General features: G+C 37.5%; 1 protein-coding gene across 11 annotated transcripts in view; it reads right to left on the bottom strand.

Annotated features, from left to right (window-relative positions):
* ANAPC10 (anaphase promoting complex subunit 10) overlaps window positions 1-21,031 on the bottom strand; it is a 168,641-nt gene that overhangs the window by 100,239 nt on the left and 47,371 nt on the right. Inside the window, exon 6 of one of the 11 annotated variants that reach the window (XM_086346553.1) lies at window positions 6,341-6,843. The exons of the other annotated variants lie outside the window; for them this stretch is intronic. Coding sequence (XP_086202679.1) covers window positions 6,679-6,843 — 165 coding nt within the window. The 3' untranslated portion in view covers window positions 6,341-6,678. Of the gene's footprint in view, window positions 1-6,340; window positions 6,844-21,031 lie in introns of those variants that run through there. 11 annotated transcript variants of the gene reach the window in all.

Raw genomic sequence — 21,031 nt, 5'->3', positions numbered from 1 at the left:
AGCTCTAGCATTCAGATGTGAAAGCAACAGCCTTGCAGAATTTATTTAACCAACTCTTACTTGTGTAAGACAAAATCCTTCAAACAAAACTATTCTATACAATACCAGCCCTCAAACACATACACATAAGCATACAGCAGTGCTCTGCTCCTCTGAATGGACTTCCACTGCCTGACACATGGACACAATAGCCAGGCTGAAGGTACAGTAGGGATGCTTACATGAAAAAAAATGTGAAACTGAGAGAGGATGTATGACTGTTTCCAGAAGTTTTCACAAGATCTGTCAGAGAGCTTAGGGATATATCAATAGCTGAAAACATTTTTAAAATTCAGGGGGAAAAATGAGGCAATCATTAATTCTACAAAAATAATGATTTATTTTGACTAATGTGGTCCTGACAGTGAAAACATGTATAATGATTTAGTAAATAGCAAGAAAAGCTACACTAGGAAAATAAAGAGAAGTTTTTGAGAGAAGAAATACGTTTACAGGGCTGAATCCTAATATTTCATAGTAGGAACCTGCCTGCCAATGCAAGAGACACAAGAGATGCAAGTTTGATTCCTGGGTCAGGAAGATCCCCTGGAGGAGGACATGGCAAGCCACTCTAGTATTCTTGCCTGAAAATTTCCATGGACAGAGGAACCTGGAGGGCTACAGTCCATGGGCTTGCAGAGTCGGACATGACTGAGCAACTGAGCAGAGCACAAGACATCATTAGATCATGTCTTTATGGATATGTACACACATTATGTAGACCTGCACATGTCATTTACAAATATGAAAGCAAATACCAAAAAGAACTCCCCCAAATGGCTAAAATAACTCAGAATAAGAGACGTATTCCTGAGGAGTAGGATGAAGGTGTGGGGTAGAGAGAGAAGTGCTGTTCTTGTAAGTGCTGTCGTGGTCCTTTCAGACTTTTAACTTACACACATATTTTATGGTAGCAAAAATAAACTTAAATTTAAAAAATAAAACTTAAGACAATTTGCAGTATAACTGAAAATTAAAGAATAAGACTGATTAAGTTGGCAAAAAAAAAAAAAAAAAGAGGGGGAACGGAGAAATCTGACAGTACCAAATGAACCAGTTAAAAGATAAAAAACAGACACGAATCTATTGCTTAGGGGATGCAGGCAAAGATGGGAAAACTATTTTTTAAAAAACCAAAGAAATTATCATAAAAGGTTATGACAGTGATTACCTCTAAAAGATATGAAAAGGATTATGACCGGGATGGGAAGAGGTGTACTTTAGCTTTGGGATGCGCATTAAGTTCTTTTTCTTACATTAAGTAAGTTACATATACACATGAACTGCGTGTGGTGCTTTACTGACTCAGGGGAGGAGGGAGTGCCAAGCACACGAGAAACACCCGCAGCAATGCCTGCACAGGTGCAGGGCTTCTCTTGCCATACGAGGCTCAGCTTTTTCCCCGTCGTTGAGCTTCCAAGCAAATTATGATTTGCTATTAAATGAGCTCTAAAATAAACAAATGTACATTTCATTTACATTTTACATTAGTTTATCTTTTATCCTAGAACAAAACTGAGAAACAGAATTTGTATGCATGGTAGGTATGTTAAAACCTTGTGTTTGTACATCTAGCATACAAATTTAGACTTTTCACATATGTGAGTAATTTTTAAGGTATAGCAAATTTAAAACATATATTGTCATTTTAAAACCACAAATCTTGATAGTAAACAAATACTCAAAACAAGGACAGGTTAAAGATAGCCTTTAAGTATACATGGCAGAATTATATCTAAGGAGACAGGCAGTTTGAAGGCTTACGGCTGGATTACAAACCACTGGAAAAGAGATGGGGGGATCAGTAATTTAAGATACCAAAGAATCACTATAAAATACTTTTCATATAAATGACTTAACCTCTAAGTGAATAATTGCTTATTTAAGAAAATCCAATTGAAGTAGAAGGATACACAGAGACCCAACTACCTTCTAAAAAAATAGTTCAGAGAAATACAAATATGGTATGTTCTCATGTGGAATGTAAAAATGCCAAACCCATTGAAATAGGGAATACAATGGTGGCTGCCAGGGGCTGGAGTTGAAGGAATTGGGGAGATATTGGCTAAAAGGAACAAACTCCTAGCTGTCAAATGAACAACTTTTAGGAACCTAATGTCCAGCATGGGGACTATAATGAACCACACTAATATATAGTTCAAAGCTGTTAACAGAGCAGATCCTAAATGTTCTTGCCCACACAGAAAATGGCAATTATGTGAGGACATGGGGGTGTTAACTGACTTTACTGGGGGTAATCATTTCACAATAATACGTGTGTATCAAATCAACACACAGTACATCACTCAACTTGGCAACAGAATTGACATATGATTCTATCTCAATAAAGCAGTAAATAAATATATAACTAAATAAGAAAAAAGATGTTTAGAGTCTCCATGAAGCCTTTAAAAGGTCTTTTCACAATCAAGTTGTCTTTAAAAGGACTGTTTAAAAAACTAACCCAAGACCTATAAGTAGAAGGTGATAAACTCAACAAATACTTTCTGATCAAGAGACATGTAAACATTTTTCCTGCAAGTATGTTACAATTCTACGGAGTTAATAACTAAAAAGTAGACTTCTGATTGCATTATAATCCTACAGACACTTTCAGGAGATGTGGAGCTCTGAAGGGGACTGGAAAGCAAAGTAATGGGGATTATCTGGGAGTGGATGAAAGAGACATCACTAATTAAGGCTGACTCTATTCAAGTTTTCTGGCTCTGCAATTTTTCCTCTTCTATGAGATAATATAACAGTTAACAGCAACTAACATGTTTGGAGCACTTACTCTTTGCCAAATATTGTTTTAAGAGTTTTACAGGTACTGAGTCATTCCAGCTTTGCAACAGCCATATGAGATACACTAATTTCACCTTCATTTGATACACAAGAAATTTGAGGCCCAGAGAAACTAACTTTCCAAGGTTCAGAGGTAAGTGGCAAAACAGGAAGGAACCCAAACCCAAGCAGACAACTCCAAAGCCAACGCTCTTGGTATGTTTATCAACTCAAATATACAAATGCATATCCAACAGCTATGTGTAACTGAAGGTCTTAGTTTCATGAGATTTTAAAGAAAGGCACAGAAGCGCATGCTTTTACAGCCTAGGAGAACACTACTTGTTTCCAAGGCTTTTTTGCTCCCTACGGCTACCATCTAGTGACCTCTACCATGTGTCAGGAAATTAACTGATCTTTGATTTAATCATCCTAACGCCACAGGCCTGATTTATAGCTGAGGAACTTGGAGTTTATAGAGAGGTTATATAATTTGCTGAGGGTCACCTAGTTGGTGAAGGATGAAGCCAGGACTTGAAAGTGATTTCCCTGCCCGAACTCTGAACATCACTGAAAGAATAATGTAGTCTTGAAGTACGTCTCTCTGGAATAAAAAATGAGGCTATGATATATTCTGAGATGAGTACAAGTGAATAAATTATTTGCAGTTCAAGTATAACCCTACATGTGCTTTAAAGAGATATGGAACTCTGAAGCAGATTTGGAGGAAAAGGAAGTAACTCAAGTGTGTGCAAGTCCCACAACACTCATCGTTTCCTATTAGTTACGCTGCCTAGAAGTAGAGCATGATGTTGGGAACAAATGAAGTTCTTCTTACAAATCCAAGCAGAGGTAAAAACCCAATATACACCTCCAGGTACATTGAAAATTACAATGCAAACATCTCTAATACTCTCAATAAAGGATTTTCAAAATAACTGAAGTAGTCCCTCATATACTTTGCAAGAACAGTGATTTCCATTGGCCCGATAACTCATATATGAAACAGATACTGTTAACAAAAGTACAAAAAAGAACCACCCTTTACGTTCAAAACTGTCTACCCAAATCTAGAACATCTGTCTAGAATAGCTAAGGTGGAGTCTACAAGATTGATATTATAGAGTAAGCAGTAATGATTGTATTTTATGTTACTTTTAAAAGCACTGAACTAATTCTACTGCTTATTGCTTAGATATATAGTTCGACTTCACCTTGGCCTGAATGACTATCATCTTAAGAAAAATGTTAACTTGTTTCCTAAAACTGCAATCAGCGACAACTGAGTAGAGAAAGCAAAGACATTTCTGTTCTATTCACAAGCACCAACAAACAGCCCAGTGGGGGAATGGCAGTGTGCCAGGCTGCTCTGTGAGCAATTAGGCTTCGTGGCAATCAGCAGGCTCAGGAGTCTTAGGCCCCTAGGAAACTAGCATGTTAAGGACTTGGTGCCCTTACCCTGCTTTCTTGGAGGCATGTTGAGATATACCTTGTTTAAATGACAATCTCTTCCATCTACAAGACTGAAAGAAAGATTAAGACAACTAATAAGTAGCAAATTGAGAACATGTGAGAGATCTGAATGCAAGCATCACTGCTTACTGGACTAAACATGATAACTGATTTCAGACAGTAATCTCATTTTAATAGTCAGAAGAATCAATAATTAGAAGGTTCATACAATTGCTATAAAATGTGAAAGTGCATTTTAACTGGTGAAAACTCAGTGAAATTCAAAGGCAAAACAACCTGAAATTCTCTCTTGATGAAAAATAGTTGAAATGGATAAAAATTCAGTTTCAGCAAAAACTTTACTAACTTTTACATGGAAAGTTTCTAAGGAAAAAAAAAAACCTTATGGGAGACTGTGGACATCAACTTCCATTTCACCAAATTTAAACCTGAAGCTCCCTATTATTTCATAAATACTTTCTCTTTTTGATATTTTATGAGTCTGAAAGAAAGGTTGAGGCTGTCAACACTCTGGATTATATTCTGTAAATCTGCTATCTATGTCTTATAAGAAACCAGCAGCATAATAAGAATAAAAATAAATGAAGTATATAAGATTAAAAGTGAAAAAATTAATCTAAGGACCCATAAATATATTTTCAAATATATTTCTTGATTAGAGCAATTAGGTAAGGTCATTTTAAAGATTTTACTAAATCAATATTGTCAAGAAGCCACCATATTTAAGTATTTGAATACTAAACATCTGAATTTTTCCTGAAGTACAGGAAATGTTTATGATATTTGTATATTCATCTCGCCAAGATAGACTTTACTTTATAAATAAAGTAGATTTTGAAGGGCAAAAGTCAATATTTAAATCAATCCTTCATATATCTCTTCAACAAAAGCTCGTTATTTCTCACCTTTACTGCTTGATAATTTCATTTAAAGCTTTTCATTATTTTATAGCCCATAAACATACACGCCTTTTCTCTACTTCCCGATGTGCCAGAAACAATCGTGTAATATACACCTATGATAACTTAGCCCATAAACAGAATTCCTCACAAATTTAAAATGTAAGGACCAACAAATGTTTCACTACACTCAGAAAACACAGAGTCTTTATTCTGAGAGGAATTTTCAGTAAAAAAATGATGTGTGAACAGCAGACACTGATGTTCACACAAGCATACTGCAGACAGCCCAGCAGGCGGTTTTCTGTTTTTTTTGGATTATGCTCTGGAGGTGCTGGCACAATGGAATTTCAATACCATAATTGCTTATTTCTCTGTGTATCTTTAAAATGGCAGGTAAAGAAGAAAAAAAAATCAACTACGAAAATAACAAAACAAAATTGTTTTTCATTCTTCCTTTCAAAGGATGTAATTTATAACCATTACACAAATAGAGAAGCAGCACGAAGAGGGGGGGAGAGAAATAAAGTAATGTTCCAAAGGTTCAGTTTACAAGGACCTCACACTAAGCTTTTTTTTTTCTCTCTGCAACTCTTACTAGAAACAGTATTATTTGCTAAAAATGCACTAGCTGCCAAGAGCCATGGTCCATCTAAAGCAAAATGCTTAAGATGGAAATAGAGTGTTAAGACAGAAAAAAAGGGCAAGATTCAGTATACAAATTTCTGTAAAAATCTATTAAAAAAAAAAGAATAAGATGAATTTGATTTGCTATTTTCTTCCTGAAAAATGATTGCAATACTAGATAAAATACTAATATATATATATATATATAACTGTATTAAAACAATAAGATGTAATCAAATTCCAAACTTTCTAATTAAAACTCTTTTTTTTTTTTAAGTTATTGGGAATTCAACACTAGTCTTGGTTCACATGACAGAACAATGGGAAAATTTTCCGAGTGGTTGAACACTAACCCTGACAAGTGTGGAGAGCCAACTACAATACATTATATGGTAGCATAACCTGCCACCCACGTTGCTGAGAGAACAGCTTTCAAACACATGCACTGAGCTGTAAAACCACAAAATCCCTTATTACACATTGTCTTTTTTACTCTAGGTGAAATATACCATCAACTCTTTCCATTATAAATCTTTTTTTTATTACTATTTTTGAAGCCCATTTAACAATTTGTCTTTTTCTTATAATGAAAAAGATGTCTCTTTAAAAAAGGGAAATGAGACAGGAATGTTATCACTTTCCTACAGTATTACAATGAAGGCTGATATCGGCTGCAGTTTCTCAGGGCTGATTTTGTAAATCCCTATTACCCCAAACGAGTTTTAAGCTAAGTTCTTTTTTTTGTTTGTTTTTTCCCCTTTAAAGACCAAGGCCTGATACTGGTTCACTAAGTTTCTTAAAGCATTTGAAAAACACTTGCATTCTTTAAGACAGATGGATATATTGCTTTGGTTCTTTAATAAAATACATGGTCTTCATCATTACTCTCCTCCATCCCCACCCCCGAGAGAGAGAGAGAGAAAACAAAAACATCAAAATCTGTCATGAAATGAGTGTTCTCTCTTATTCTGCATCTCTTCCCCACATTGCTCCCTTCCCCCACTCCGGCACAAATCCAAACCTGTACCAAAAAACAAACAAACAAAAAATAGAGTTATTTTAGAATCCAGGATATAATGCTGCCCCAGATAATATCCTCCTTACGTTGCTGGTAAAACATGTAAATAAAGCAAGACAGTAGGGTGGCAAACACGTTTCATCCTTGTGTTATAGAGCTGTGCTTCCTCAAAGATGTGTTCTTCCTGCTCAGAACTCACTGCAATAATGACTATCAGATCTACAAAAAAGGAGCTAGACATACAGAAGAAGGGTGAAAAAAAAAAAAAACAACTTAAAGACACTAATTTACAGAAATTCAAAGACACGAGTTTTTAGAGATTCAAGATGGTTAAAATCATTCTGAAACGGTGTGTTTCTAATGTTTTGTCTGATCAGCTTCCCTCCAAAATTCTCCCTCCTATCCCTTATGCCCCTCACCTCCCCAACTTCCACACTCCATGACCCACCTCCATCCACAGTCTGCTAACTGAATCACAGCATTATAGGACATAACAGTTTCTTCTGGGGTTTTCATTTGCAATGTTGTTAGCAAAGAGAATTTTATCTGTAAGTGTTTCTATTATACTGACAAGGTCAATTAGTTCCGTGAACTATTGGTCTTTCTGCCTGATAGATCAGTGGATTATTCAACTGGAACCATTCATAATCTATAACTGAATGAAGCCAATTAACCTCTAGAAACATGACAATACTGGTATCTAACGAGATTTTAAGTTTATCTTAATAACATGTCACAGTAATGTCATTTTCCCCAAAACTGGCTGTTGATTATATGATAGAAACTCTTCATTTGTCTAAAATTGAATTAATTTGTAAATTATGACTTATAAATTATATATAGCAACTTCTATTTTATAGAAGTTTACCATAAAAATGTTAAAGCTTTTGAAAAACAATAATCAGCTATGTCTACATTTGCTTATATGATTTATACAACTAAATATAGAATAGGAGAACCTTTTAAAATGCAACATCCAGTACTTTTATCAAGATTTCTAACAAGGTGCAGAAAGCACTACTACTCCCCCCATGAAAGATAGTGGAAATTAATTTGTATTTTACTTCAAATACTCACAAAATCTTTAAGTTGCCAAATATTGCTTATTTTTTAAAAACACAAAAGAGAATTTGCATTGAGTGTTTGCTCCATGACAAGCAACATAAATAAGCCCTTTGCAAACTTTATCTTGTCTCAGAAGCTCACAGAAAAACACCGCTATCCTTATTCTATGCATTAGGAATCTAGGAAGTGGCAAAATTGATGTATGAGGCCAAATCTATCCAGTGTGCCAAAGTATGGTCTTTCAACATGACTTGGGCACAAAAATATGAGCTAATCCCCCATTATCTCACAGTATCATCTTGTAGTATCTGGACCACAGAGTATTGCCAGCTTCAAAACTATCCTGTAAAAAAATGATGCCCAGTTATTACGGAGCAACAAGTAGAAAAAGATGAATGAATATGGGTAACTGATACCCATATAATTATATCAACACTAAAGTTTTATTAACGGTAAGTCAATACTCCTGTTTTTATTCATTTCACTTCCAACTCAAACGTACTCCCACATGTATGAATATATAAGTGATCCACACACAGGCCTGGGCCCGTATATTACCTGCTCATACACACAAAATCATCTAAACTGTCACACTCAATACTCCCAGCTTCTAAGCCAAAGGTATTGTCTACTAGGCTGGGCCACAAAGAAGTAAAAAGCTATCTTAATACCATATATCAAGGTATCAATTTCTTTCCAAAGGATTTTTAAAATAAGTTTTAAGTTTTAAATAACTTTTTCATAGAGTAATTTTTAAATCATTTGACCTAGCGAGTCAACTTAACGTATGTTCTAGCAAAAATTGTGATTAACTCCATTTTTGCTTTATGAATTTCAAACAGAAGCAATCTGTTCAATTGTCTGGCCAAACTGCCCTAAAAGCAAAAGCCTCCCAGGAGAAGCACACTGTGCATTTCCAAAAGTCAAATACTGCTCTCAAATTCTCTGTTCTAGGAGCCTTCAGATTGGCGAGAGTGACTTTCAGGGCTTCATTCACTGCTCAGTGGAAATGTTTGCAAAAATATTTATGCAATCAGGACAGACAGAGCTTTTTTGAAAATACTGGCTTGGCTAAAAGTCATGGCAGTTAAGATGTACATAAATACATTTTTTTAATGGCATTTATACCCTCCTACTCTATAAATGTATTACTACAAATACTGTATTAATTCAAAAGAATACGTTTCCAGAGAAAGGATTTATAAGGACCAAGAAGCAGAATTCAGAGTCATCAGTATTAAGTCAGCTTTGCTTATTTTTTAAATAAATCGAAATAAATGTCATAAGCACAAAAAGCTTCAAGAACAAAATACAAAATCAAAGGAAGTATCCACATTAGTGAGCTGTTACCTTAGTAAAGAAAGCTCCAATATTTTGACACAATGGCTCAATGTGTGCTCCAACAGATTTTACGCTATTAACTGGATCATATCAGAAAGATTAAAACTGTTAAACCACTCTTTTACAAAACGCACAAAATAATGCTGTAGTTTCAAAGGATTATTCCGTATGTTTAATTCAATGCCAATGAAAATTTCATTAAGGTTTAAACAAAAACAAAACAAAAAAACAACTAGAAGATGGCATGGAATATATGCTCTATCTAATTTTGGACAATTGATACACAAATGCCAAGTATCAACACTAACTTTTTAAAAAGCAACATGTCATGTTTAGGTCTGACAGTGAGGAGCTGAATCCAAGATAACCTGTCTACTCTCCATTACTAGCACGTCTGTGTGTGTGTGAAAGTTGCTCAGTCATGTCCGACTCTTGCGACCCCAAGGACTATATAGTCCGTGAAATTCTCCAGGCCAGAATACTGGAGTGGGTAGCAGGGGATCTTCCCAACCCAGGGATCGAACCTAGGTCTCCCACATTGCAGGCGGATTCTTTATCAGCTGAGCCACAAGGGAAGCCTTATATAAGACACATTTATCTAGCATTTTTCAATCTTGTGCAATCTTGGAAAGGAGTATCCTTACTGTGAGTAAGGATAAAGCAAGCAGCCATTATAAAACTTGAGAAAAAAGGAGAATGGAAGGACATAAACTTATGTTGAGAAACTTACTAAGTATCTGATACACTGCAGATGTTTTTACACAGTTTATCTTATTTAATCTTCATGACCACCCAAACAAGAGAAGTATTGTGATTCTCATTTTTTAAAGTAAATAAATAAAGGCTCCAAGAGGACAGAGGAAATGCACCGTATCACAAAATAAAGAAGTAATAGTACCACGAATTCAACTCTGATCTGACAGACTCCAAATCTACGATTAAAGTAGCATGTGGCAAAGACAATCCAGAAACATGTTTCTTCCTCTGGCTTAAGTCTCATCCTTCTGTCCCACTTTAAATACAATATTTAAAACCCAGGCTGCAGATTATGAAACAGACTGGGTTTTTGCCCCCATAAGCCAAGGTTAGAGAACTCTGTGTTCAATGGCAAGTACAATATGACTCTGGGGGAATAACAAGTTTCAAATGACTATGACTTCAGGTTAAATGGAGTTCAGTGAGTCATGGTAATTTCATGCTACTGATAATCCTGATCCTAGTCAACAGAAATTTTAAATTTGAATTCCATATTTGCCTTTGATAATTCTCTCTCAACATAAGGCAACTCTTCATTCAAAATAAGTATTTTACAGCCAGGAACATCTCTCAATGCCTTTCATTATTCTTCCACAGAGAAATGACAAAAATTTTAAATGGATAAAGCTAAAGCTAACATTTAACAGCCAGATTTTACAAACTAGCTAAGAATAATTTTGAGTTGATTTTTATCCTTTCATTATCTTTAATGTGACACAATCTCCCAAATACTACAGTTGAAAAGTGAAGGCAGGCAGAGATTTCCTTTCATTCATCAGCTTGTTCTTACTCCCTAAGTGCCTTTCTTATCCTACTTAACCTGAGCTTATCACCACTGGGCCAGGAATAAGAGGTAAGCTACAAGTCTCCTAGATTCTCCTAGGAGGTAAATTATATTCCCTGTAGTCATCATCTTCTCCAGGATCATACGCTTACACCAGAAAGTGGGGCTGCCAGGGTGGAATCAGTTTAAGAACTAATCTGCCTAGAATTCTTTTCTTTAGTAAAGCTAAAACAGATGCCCCTCTGCTATCTTTAAAATAAATACTAGGGCCATTGCAGGAAAAAAAAAATCGCACAAACATTAACTGAGCACCTATGTGCCACATACTTAGGCATGAGGGTGATTAAGACAGATACTGTCCCTGTGCTAGTGGAAGCTACCAAAGATTTGTGGCAGCTGATAAGAAATATGGCATAAAATTATTAAATGGCAGAAAGGAAAGATGAGGGCACAGAAATACACACAGAATTGTTATTAAGTAGGTCACAAAATTTGGCTCTACAATTCCTGGCAGTCAAAAAAAAGTGGGTATCATTATTGGTTCTGACAGTACAGATGTTCTTCTACTTATAGTCCAAAGAGCTATCATTAAGTCCACTTAGTCATATGTGTGAATTTTTAACTATAAAAATCAACTGCTAATACCACATATTGGTAATTAACAGAGCTGATGAACTTCTCCCCCTACCCACTGCTCTCTTACAACAGTCAGATTTTCATGTCTATTAAAGTCCTTAAGCTCAAAAGTTCTTCAGTAGAGGAACTTGTGTGAGTGTGTGCACGCATGCATAATAAGAACCAAAACACTTTTCCTGAATTCAGATCTGGAGGAAATTTTTACTCTGGATCTGTACACTTTGTGATACAGTAGACTACATCCTCAAAAATATTCCTAACAGAATTACAACAAATTTCATAATTTCTTATGTGTCTCAAAGTAGGTCTATTGGGCCAACAAAGGTCCGTCTAGTCAAGGCTATGGTTTTTCCTGTGATCATGTATGGATGTGAGAGTTGGACTGTGAAGAAGGCTGAGCGCCAAAGAATTGATGCTTTTGAATTGATGCTTTTTGTGGTGTTGGAGAAGACTCGTGAGAGTCCCCTGGACTGCAAGGAGATCCAACCAGTCCATTCTGAAGGAGATCAGCCCTGGGATTTCTTTAGAGGGAATGATGCTGAAGCTGAAACTCCAGTACTTTGGCCACCTCATGCGAAGAGTTGACTCATTGGAAAAGACTCTGATGCTGGGAGGGATTGGGGGCAGGAGGAGAAGGGGACGCCAGAGGATGAGATGGCTGGATGGCATCACTGACTCGATGGACTTGAGTCTGAGTGAACTCCAGGAGTTTGTGATGGACAGGGAGGCCTGGCATGCTGCGATTCATGAGGTCGCAAAGAGTCGGACACGACTGAGAGACTGAACTCAACTGAAAAGATAAATTCTATAAAAGCAATTTTATAAATAATGCAGCCAAAGTACAATGGTTTTAATAGCTAGAGAACATGCATGTCTTCAAGAAATTCCCAATTTTAAAAAATGAGGAAACTCAACTCTTGGAAAATTAGTCTGAAGATCTAAAAATAAGCTTTTGAGACTACTGGCAACTCAGTCATTTTTTACATAAGTTTTATGTGTAATATCTCTTTATTGTAATTCCCAAAACATAGGAAAAGAAAGCTTTCATATTAAGCGGTTAGCAGTATCTAAAATGAGTATAATACTTAGTGAACAATGAAACCAAATGCAATCTTTTTTTTAAAGGACTATACATGTAAAGGGTACTTCATGGCAAATAGAAGGGGAAAAAGTAGAAGCAGTGACAGATTTTACTTTCTTGGGCTCCAAGATCACTGCAGACAGTGACTGCCATGAAATTAAAAGATGCTCCTTGGAAGAAAAGCTAGGACAAGCCTAGAAACCATACTAAAAAGCAGAGGCATCACTTTGCCAACAAAGGTTCATACAGTCAAAGCTATACTTTTTGCCAGTAGTCATGTACAGAGGTGAGAGTTGGACCATAAAGAAGGCTGAGCACCTAAGAACTGATGCTTTCAAATTGTGGTGCTGGAGATGACTTGATTCTTGAGAGCCCTCTGGACTTCAAGGAGATCAAACCAGTCCATCCTAAAGGAAATCAACTCTGAAAATTCATTGGAAGGACTGATGCTGAAGCTGAAGCTCCAAAACTTTGGTCACCTGATGTGAAGAGCTGACTCACTGGAAAAGACCCTGATGTTGGGAAAGATTGAAGGTGGGAAGAGAAGGGGACGACAGAGGATGAGATGGTTAGATAGCTTCACCGATTCAATGGACATGAATTTGAGTAAGTTCTGAGAGAAAGTGAAGGACAGAGGAGCCTGGTGTGCTGCAGTCCATGGGGTTGCAAACGGTTGGACACAATTTAGTGACTGAACAACAATATTCAATTTTCTCACAAATCTCAAAGAAAGTACAATTAAGGGAATAAGTCAAAGGCCACAGTTATTATTGTATAAGGTTAATGTAAAAGAAACACTATGTAAAAAACCCATATTGATTGGCAAGATTCACTACAATTAAGTGAAATGGGAGAAAAAGCAAAAACAGAATCTTGAAGGATGATATACTCGGCCTAAAAAACTTAATTTACTCTGTATCTACCATTAAACAATCACAGAGTACCTTTTCCTCAACTTCAGAGGAGTCTATCAAATCTGAATACTTAGGTAAACTCACACAAAACTGAAATTCAGTAAGTTAAAAAATACAAGATTATTTGAACAGGGACTCTTTGAAAATTAGACACTAAACACACTATTCAGTCTAAATATTTTAGGGTTAGAATCTATGTATTTTCAAAGTTGCTTTCTAAATAAGAATAAATGTATATACTAAAATAGCATTTTTAGTAATTACTGGCTATAAGTCTGTTAATAATTGTTTTATTGATTTCTATTATAAAATTGGAGATGTTTTCTTCACAAAAAAATATCAGGGTACTTATTATTATGAAATCTCATTTGTTTATTTAGCAAGCATGTTCTTCTTCAGGGAAGAAGTAGGGAAAACATTAGCTGTCAGTTTGTTATAATTACTGTATGAGTTCAGTGTGCCCATTAAACCCTAAAAAAACTGCTTACTCTCAGTGGTAGGGAGATAAAGAATATACTATTTTTTATAAAGATTATTTTTTAAAGCAGTTTTTTTATTCACAGCAAAAGAGAGACAAATGTATAGATTTCCCATATACCCCTGCCCCACACAAGCATAGCCTCCGCCATTATCAACATCCAGCACCAGATTGGCACATGTTACAGAGGGTGAACCTCTACTGACACATCATAATCATCTGAAGTCCAAAGCTTACATTCAGAGTTCTACTCCTATGTTATACCTTCTACGGAATTGGACACATGTTATTAGGTTGGAGCAGAAGTAACTGTGGTTTTGCACTGTTGAACTTTGCATTTGATACTGGAATACATTCTTGTGGTATTTGCTCAGCATTCAAATGATCTTTCGATGAATTTGTGGGGGAGAAAGTGGTCTCCCCATCCTATTCCTCCGCTGTCCTAGGACCGCCCCTCGGAATACTTGCTTAAATAAATGTGGTTATGTTATGCATCATTTTAATGCCCATTTCTCACTTAATGTGTTTTTTTTTTTTTGGTTGTGATATTACTTGCTGTTTATTTTAGACTAGAGAAACGATGTTAGACAAAAAGCGAATTCAAGCAATTTTCTTATTTGAGTTCAAAATGGGTCGTAAAGTGGCATTGACAACTCGCAATATCAACAGTGCATTTGGCCCAGGAACTGCTAACGAACATACAGTGCAGTGGTGTTCCAAGAAGTTTTGCAAAGAAAACAAGGGCCTTGAAGATGAGGAGCATAGTAGCCAGCCATTGGAAGTTGACAATGATCAATCAAGATCGTCGAAGCCGATCCTCTTACAACTACACAAGAAGTTGCCAAAGAACTCAATGTCAACCATTCTATGGTCATACAGCATTTGAAGCAAATTGGAAAGATGAAAAAGCTCAATAAGTGGGTGCCTCATGAGCTGACCAAAAATCAAAAAAAAATCACGATTTTGAAGTGTTGTCTTCTCCAATTCTACACAACAATAATGAACCATTTCTTGATTGGATTGTGACATATGATGAAAAGCGGATTTTATACGACAACCAGTGAAGACAAGCTCAGTGGCTGGACAGAGAAGAAGCTCTCAAGTACTTCCCAAAGCCAAGTGAAAGTTGCTCAGTCGTGTCCAACTCTTTGCGACCCCATGGACTACACGGTCCATGAAATTCTCCAGGCCAGAACGCTGCAGTGGGTAGCCATTCCCTTCTCCAGGGGATCTTCCCAGCTCAGGGATTGAACCCAGGTCTCCTGCATTGCAGGCAATTCTCTACCAGCTGAGCCACCAGGGAAGCCCCTTACAGCCAAACTTGCACCAAAAAAAGGTCATGGCCACTGTTTGGTGTGTTCTGCTGCCAGTCTGATCCACTACAGCTTTCTGAATCCTAGCAAAACCATTACATCTGAGAAGTATGCTCAGCAAATCAATGAGATGCACTAAAAACTGCAATGCCTGCAGCCAGCATTGCTCATCAGAAAGGGCCCAATTCTTTTGCATGACAACACCCGATCACACGTCACACAACCAACACTTCAACTTTTTAATCAACACTCAAAAGCTGGATGAATTGGGCTATGAAGTTTTGCCTCATCTGACGTCTCGCCAACTGACTATCATTTCTTCAAGCATATTGACAACTTTTTGCAGGGAAAATGCTTCCACAAAGCATTCCACATAGCAGAAAGTGCTTTCTAAGAGTTCGTTGAACCCTGGAGCACAGATTTTTATGCCATACAAATAAACTTCTCATTGGCAAGAATGTGTTGATTGTAATGATCCCTATCTTGATTAATAAAGATATGTTTGAGCCTAGATATAATGACAAAAATTCACCATCCGAAACCACAATTATGCTTGTACCAACCTGATACCACGAAATGTATCCATCTTTATAGTATCACAAAGAGTATCTTCACAGCTCTAAAAATCTTCTCAGCCCCAGCTATTCGTCTTCCCATCACACCCAACTCCTGGCAATCCGTAATCTTCTTATTCCCCCCTCCAGTTTTGCCTCTTCTAGAATGTCACAGTTAAAATTATGCAATATGTAGCCTTTCAAGATTGAATCTTTCCACTAGGAATATACATTTAAGGTTCCTCCATGTCTTTTCATGGGTTGAGAGTCCATTTCTTTTTAACACTGAATAACATTCCACTGTCAGTTTATTTATGCATTTACCTACTGAGGGATGCCTTGGTTGCTTCCAAGTTTTAGCAATTGCGACGAAAACTGCTATAAACATCTGGGTGCAGGATTTTGTGTAGATATAAGTTTTCAAGATTTTGTGTGGATTTTTCAGGATTTTGTGTGGATGTAAGTTTACAAGACCTTTTAGAACTAACACCCAAAAAAGATGTCCTTTTCATTATAGGGGACTGGAATGCAAAAGGTAGGAAGTCAGGAAACACCTGGAGTAACAGGCAAATTTGGCATTGGAGTACAGAATGAAGCAGGACAAAGGCTAATAGAGTTTTGCCAAGAGAACACACTGGTCATAGCAAACACCCTCTTCCAACAACACAAGAGAAGACTCTACACATGGACATCACCAGATGGTCAACACCGAAATCAGACTGATTATATTCTTTGCAGCCAAACATGGAGAAGCTCTATACAGTCAGCAAAAACAAGACCGGGAGCTGACTGTGGCTCAGATCATGAACTCCTTATTGCCAAATTCAGACTTAAATTGAAGAAAGTAGGGAAAACCACTAGACCATTCAGGTATGACCTAAATCAAATCCCTTATGATTATACAGTGGAGTGAGAAATAGATTTAAGGGACTAGATCTGATAGATAGAGTGCCTGGTGAACTATGGACAGAGGTTCGTGACATTGTTCAGGAGACAAGGATTAAGACCATTCTCATGGAAAAGAAATACAAAAAAGCAAAATGGCTGTCTGGGGAGGCCCTACAAATAGCTGTGAAAAGAAGAGAAGTGAAAAGCAAAGGAGAAAAGGAAAGATATTCCCATTTGAATGCATAGTTCCAAAGAACAGCAAGGAGAGATAAGAAAGCCTTCTTCAGTGATCAATGCAAAGAAATAGAGGAAAACAACAGAATGAGAAAGACTAGAGATCTCTTCAAGAAAATCAGAGATACCAAGGGAAACTTTCATGCAAAGATGGGCTCAGTAAAGGACAGAAATGGTATGGACCTAACAGAAGCAGAAGATATTAAGAAGAGGTGGCAAGAATACATAGAAGAACTGTACAAAAAAGATCTTCATGACCCAGATAATCACGATGGTGTGATCACTGACCTAGAGCCAGACATCCTGGAATGTGAAGTCAAGTAGGCCTTAGAAAGCATCACTACGAACAAAGCTAGTGGAGGTGATGGAATTCCAGTTGACCTCTTTCAAATCCTGAAAGATAATGCTGCTAAGTACTGAACTCAATATGCCAGCAAATTTGGAAAACTCAGCAGTGGCCACAGGAATGGAAAAGGTGTTTTCATTCCAATCCCAAAGAAAGGCAATGCCAAAGAATGCTCAAACTACTGCACAATTGCACTCATCTCACACGCTAGTAAAGTAATGCTCAAAATTCTCCAAGCCAGGCTTCAGCAATATGTGAACTGTGAACTTCCAGATGTTCAAGCTGGTTTAGAAAAGGCAGAGGAACCAGAGATCAAATTGCCAACATCCGCTGGATCATAGAAAAAGCAAGAGAGTTCCAGAAAAACATCTATTTCTGCTTTATTGACTATGCCAAAGCCTTTGACTGTGTGGATCACAATAAACTGTGGAAAATTCTGAAAGAGATGGGAATACCAGACCACCTGACCTGTCTCTTGAGAAACCTGTATGCAGGTCAGAAAGCAACAGTTAGAACTGGACATGGAACAACAGACTGGTTCCAAATAGGAAAAGGAGTTCGTCAAGGCTGTATATTGTCATCCTGCTTATTTAACTTCTATGCAGAGTACATCATGAGAAATGCTGGGCTGGAAGAAACACAAGCTGGAAACAAGACTGCCAGGAGAAATAGCAATAACCTCAGATATGCAGATGACACTACCCTTATGGCAGAAAGTGAAGAGGAACTAAAAAGCCTCTTGATGAAAGTGAAAGAGGAGAGTAAAAAAGTTGGCTTAGAGCTCAACATTCAGAAAACTAAGACCATGGCATCCGGTCCCATCACTTCATGGCAAATAGATGGGGAAACAGTGGAAACAGTGACAGACTTTATTTTCTTAGGCTCCAAAATCACTGCAGATGGTGATTGCAGCCATGAAATTAAAAGACGCTTACTCCTTGGAAGGAAAGTGATGACCAACCTAGACAGCATATTTAAAAGCAGAGACATTACTTTGCTAACAAAGGTCTGTCTAGTCAAGGCTATGGTTTTTCCAGTGGTCATGTATGGATGTGAGAGTTGGACTGTGAAGAAAGCTGAGTGCTGAAGAATGGATGCTTTTGAACTGTGGTGTTGGAGAAGACTCTTGAGAGTCCCTTGGACTGCAAGGAGATCCAACCAGTCCATTCTAAAGGAGATCAGTCCTGGGTGTTCATTGGAAGGACTGATGTTGAAGCTGAAACTCCAATAGTCTGGCCACCTCATGCGAAGAGCTGACTCATTGGAAAAGACCCTGATGCTGGGAAGGATTGGGGGCAGGAGGAGAAGGGGACGACAGAGGATGAGATGGCTGGATGGCATTACCGACTCGATGGGCATGAGTTTGGGTGAACTCTGGGATTTGGTGATGGACAGGGAGGCCTGGCGTGCTGTGATTCGTGGGGTCTCAAAGAGTCGAAAACGACTGAGCGACTGAACTGAACTGAAGTTTTCAACTCCTCTGAGTACATATCAAAGTGCAAGCCTACTGGATCATATGGTAAGAGTACATGTAGTTTTTTAAGAAACCGCCAAACTGTCTTCCAAAGTGAAAGCGAAAGTGGCTCAGTCGTGTCTGACTCTTTGTAACCCCAGGCCCCTCAGTCCGTGGAATTTCTTCAGGCAAGAATACTGGAGAGAGTAGCCATTCCCTTCTTCAGTGGCTCTTTCCAATCCAAGAATTGAGCCCAGGTCTTTGCATGGCAGGTGGACTCTTTATGGTCTGAGCCACCAGGGAAGTGGCTGCACTATCTTGCCTTCCAACCAGCAGTGAGTGAGAGTTCCTTCTGCCCCATGTCCTTGTGAGGACTGGGGACTCGCCATCCTAATAAAATGTGTACTATCATCTCCTTTCAGTTCGCGCGTCCCTGATTACGTACGATGTGAACCATGTTTTCAGATGCTTAGGTGCCATTTGTGTATTTCTTTGGTGAGATGTTTGGTAAGCTCTTTGGCCTATTTTTAAAATCACGTTGTTTGTTTTCTTATTGAGTTTTTAAAGTTCTTTCTATATTTTGGATAACAGTACTTTATGAGAGGTATCTTTTGCAAATATTTTCTCCCAGTCTGTGGCTTGTCTTCTCATTCTCTTAACATTATATATTTCAGTCTGAGGTATCTCTAACTATACGATAATTTTGTTCATTTGGTGGCAAAGAATGGGAAGCCACAGATTATATAAGATCCAGAATAAGAACTTATAATCTTCATTATCAAAAATAAGGCAGTAGCAAATTTACACAGCTATTTAAGAAATACCATATAAATTTAGAACAAGATAAGGCTTCAGACAATAAAAATTGTTAGACAGCTAACAGCTAAACAATTTCCCTACTACTGTCTCTAAGTTACAGTATCACTTAGTCTGATTCTAGATCTTTTCTTATCAGAAGTACTTTGAAGGTCGCTTCTGCCCTACTTAATTAAGCACCAGAGATCAAGATTAGCTATGGACCATTTTAGCTAATTATCATTTTTAAGCTAATTACAAAGTAGACAATTTGTTCTGAAAATAGTACTGAGATAGCTGAACTACTGTTTCTGTTTTCTACCATCAACTATAATTGTAAATATGTCCCCCAAAACCTACAAATGCTTGTGGCCACAGAAGAAAGTTATCAATTGGCTTATATTCCCAGAGTTCCTACTCCAATATTCTCAATCTTTTATTCTGAAACTTGGAGATTTTTTTCTTTTCTCCTTAGAAATCTTATTCTCCAAATTACCCTGCTGAAAGGTCTTTGCAAAATCATTAAGCAAGAGCAATCAGCAAAAAGAAAAGCAAATATTTATAAACACGTATGCCAACAACGGGCTTCCCGGGTGGTGCCAGCAGTAAAGAACCTGCCTGCCAATGCAGGAAACCTGAGTCGCAGGTTCAATCCCTGGGTCAGAAAGATGCCCTGGAGGAGAACACAGCAACCCACTCCAACATTCTTACCTGGAGAATCCCATAGACAGAGGAGCCTGGTGGGCTACAGTTCACAGGGTCACAAAGAGTAGGATACAACCGAAGTGACCAAACATGCACGCACACACGCCAACAACTTTAGCATTACATGTATCAATAATTTTCAAGAGGATATACCAAGGGAGTAAACAATTTTTAAATACATTTCAAAAATCAATAATTAATCTATCCCACCACTTACTAATTAGTACTAACTAGCTCACTTCCTCAGGTACAGATTTCAATTTTTCTGAAAAACTTGATGAAATGTCTTGGTAACTTGTAATCTAATGTGATTTTTTTTAAGGAAAAAAATGAAAGAAATACATAGTGTTCATTGGTTCCCAGCTAAAAAACTGCTTTGTTGTGTGACATTGGGCAGCTTACTTTACTTCGTGGTGTACTGCTCGTAAATAACGGCATCGTACTTGGTAAGAAGCTGCTAACTGGTGGCCACATCCAGCAGCAAATATACCTTGTTTGCCCAGCATGTTTTAAAAATTGGGAAATTTCATATTCAAATCCAGATTTATGATTTCTCTTTAAAAACTGCAAGACTGGCAACCCTGCACCTATATTCCCTGAGGTAAGAAAGGCTGCAACTGAGTAACTGGCAGTAACGCACCACCATTAATCCATGCCTTATCCAAAGAGGGGACAGCTTTTGGATAAGGCATGGATTAACGGTGGTGGGTTACCTGCCAGTTTGTTCAGCATCTGAGTTTCTGATGAACTAAATTACCTCTAAAGTTCCTTTCAGTTCTAACGTTCTCATGTTGAGCGTGAGCCCTACAGCACAAGACCTACTTCACCTCTCTGTCTCAGCTTGATTT

This window comes from Bos grunniens, chromosome 17 (assembly GCF_055505025.1).
Source record: "Bos grunniens cultivar Pamir isolate PY7600 chromosome 17, Bosgru_T2T1.0, whole genome shotgun sequence".
Lineage (NCBI taxonomy): Eukaryota > Metazoa > Chordata > Mammalia > Artiodactyla > Bovidae > Bos > Bos grunniens.
This window is presented reverse-complemented; position numbering and strand designations above follow the sequence as displayed.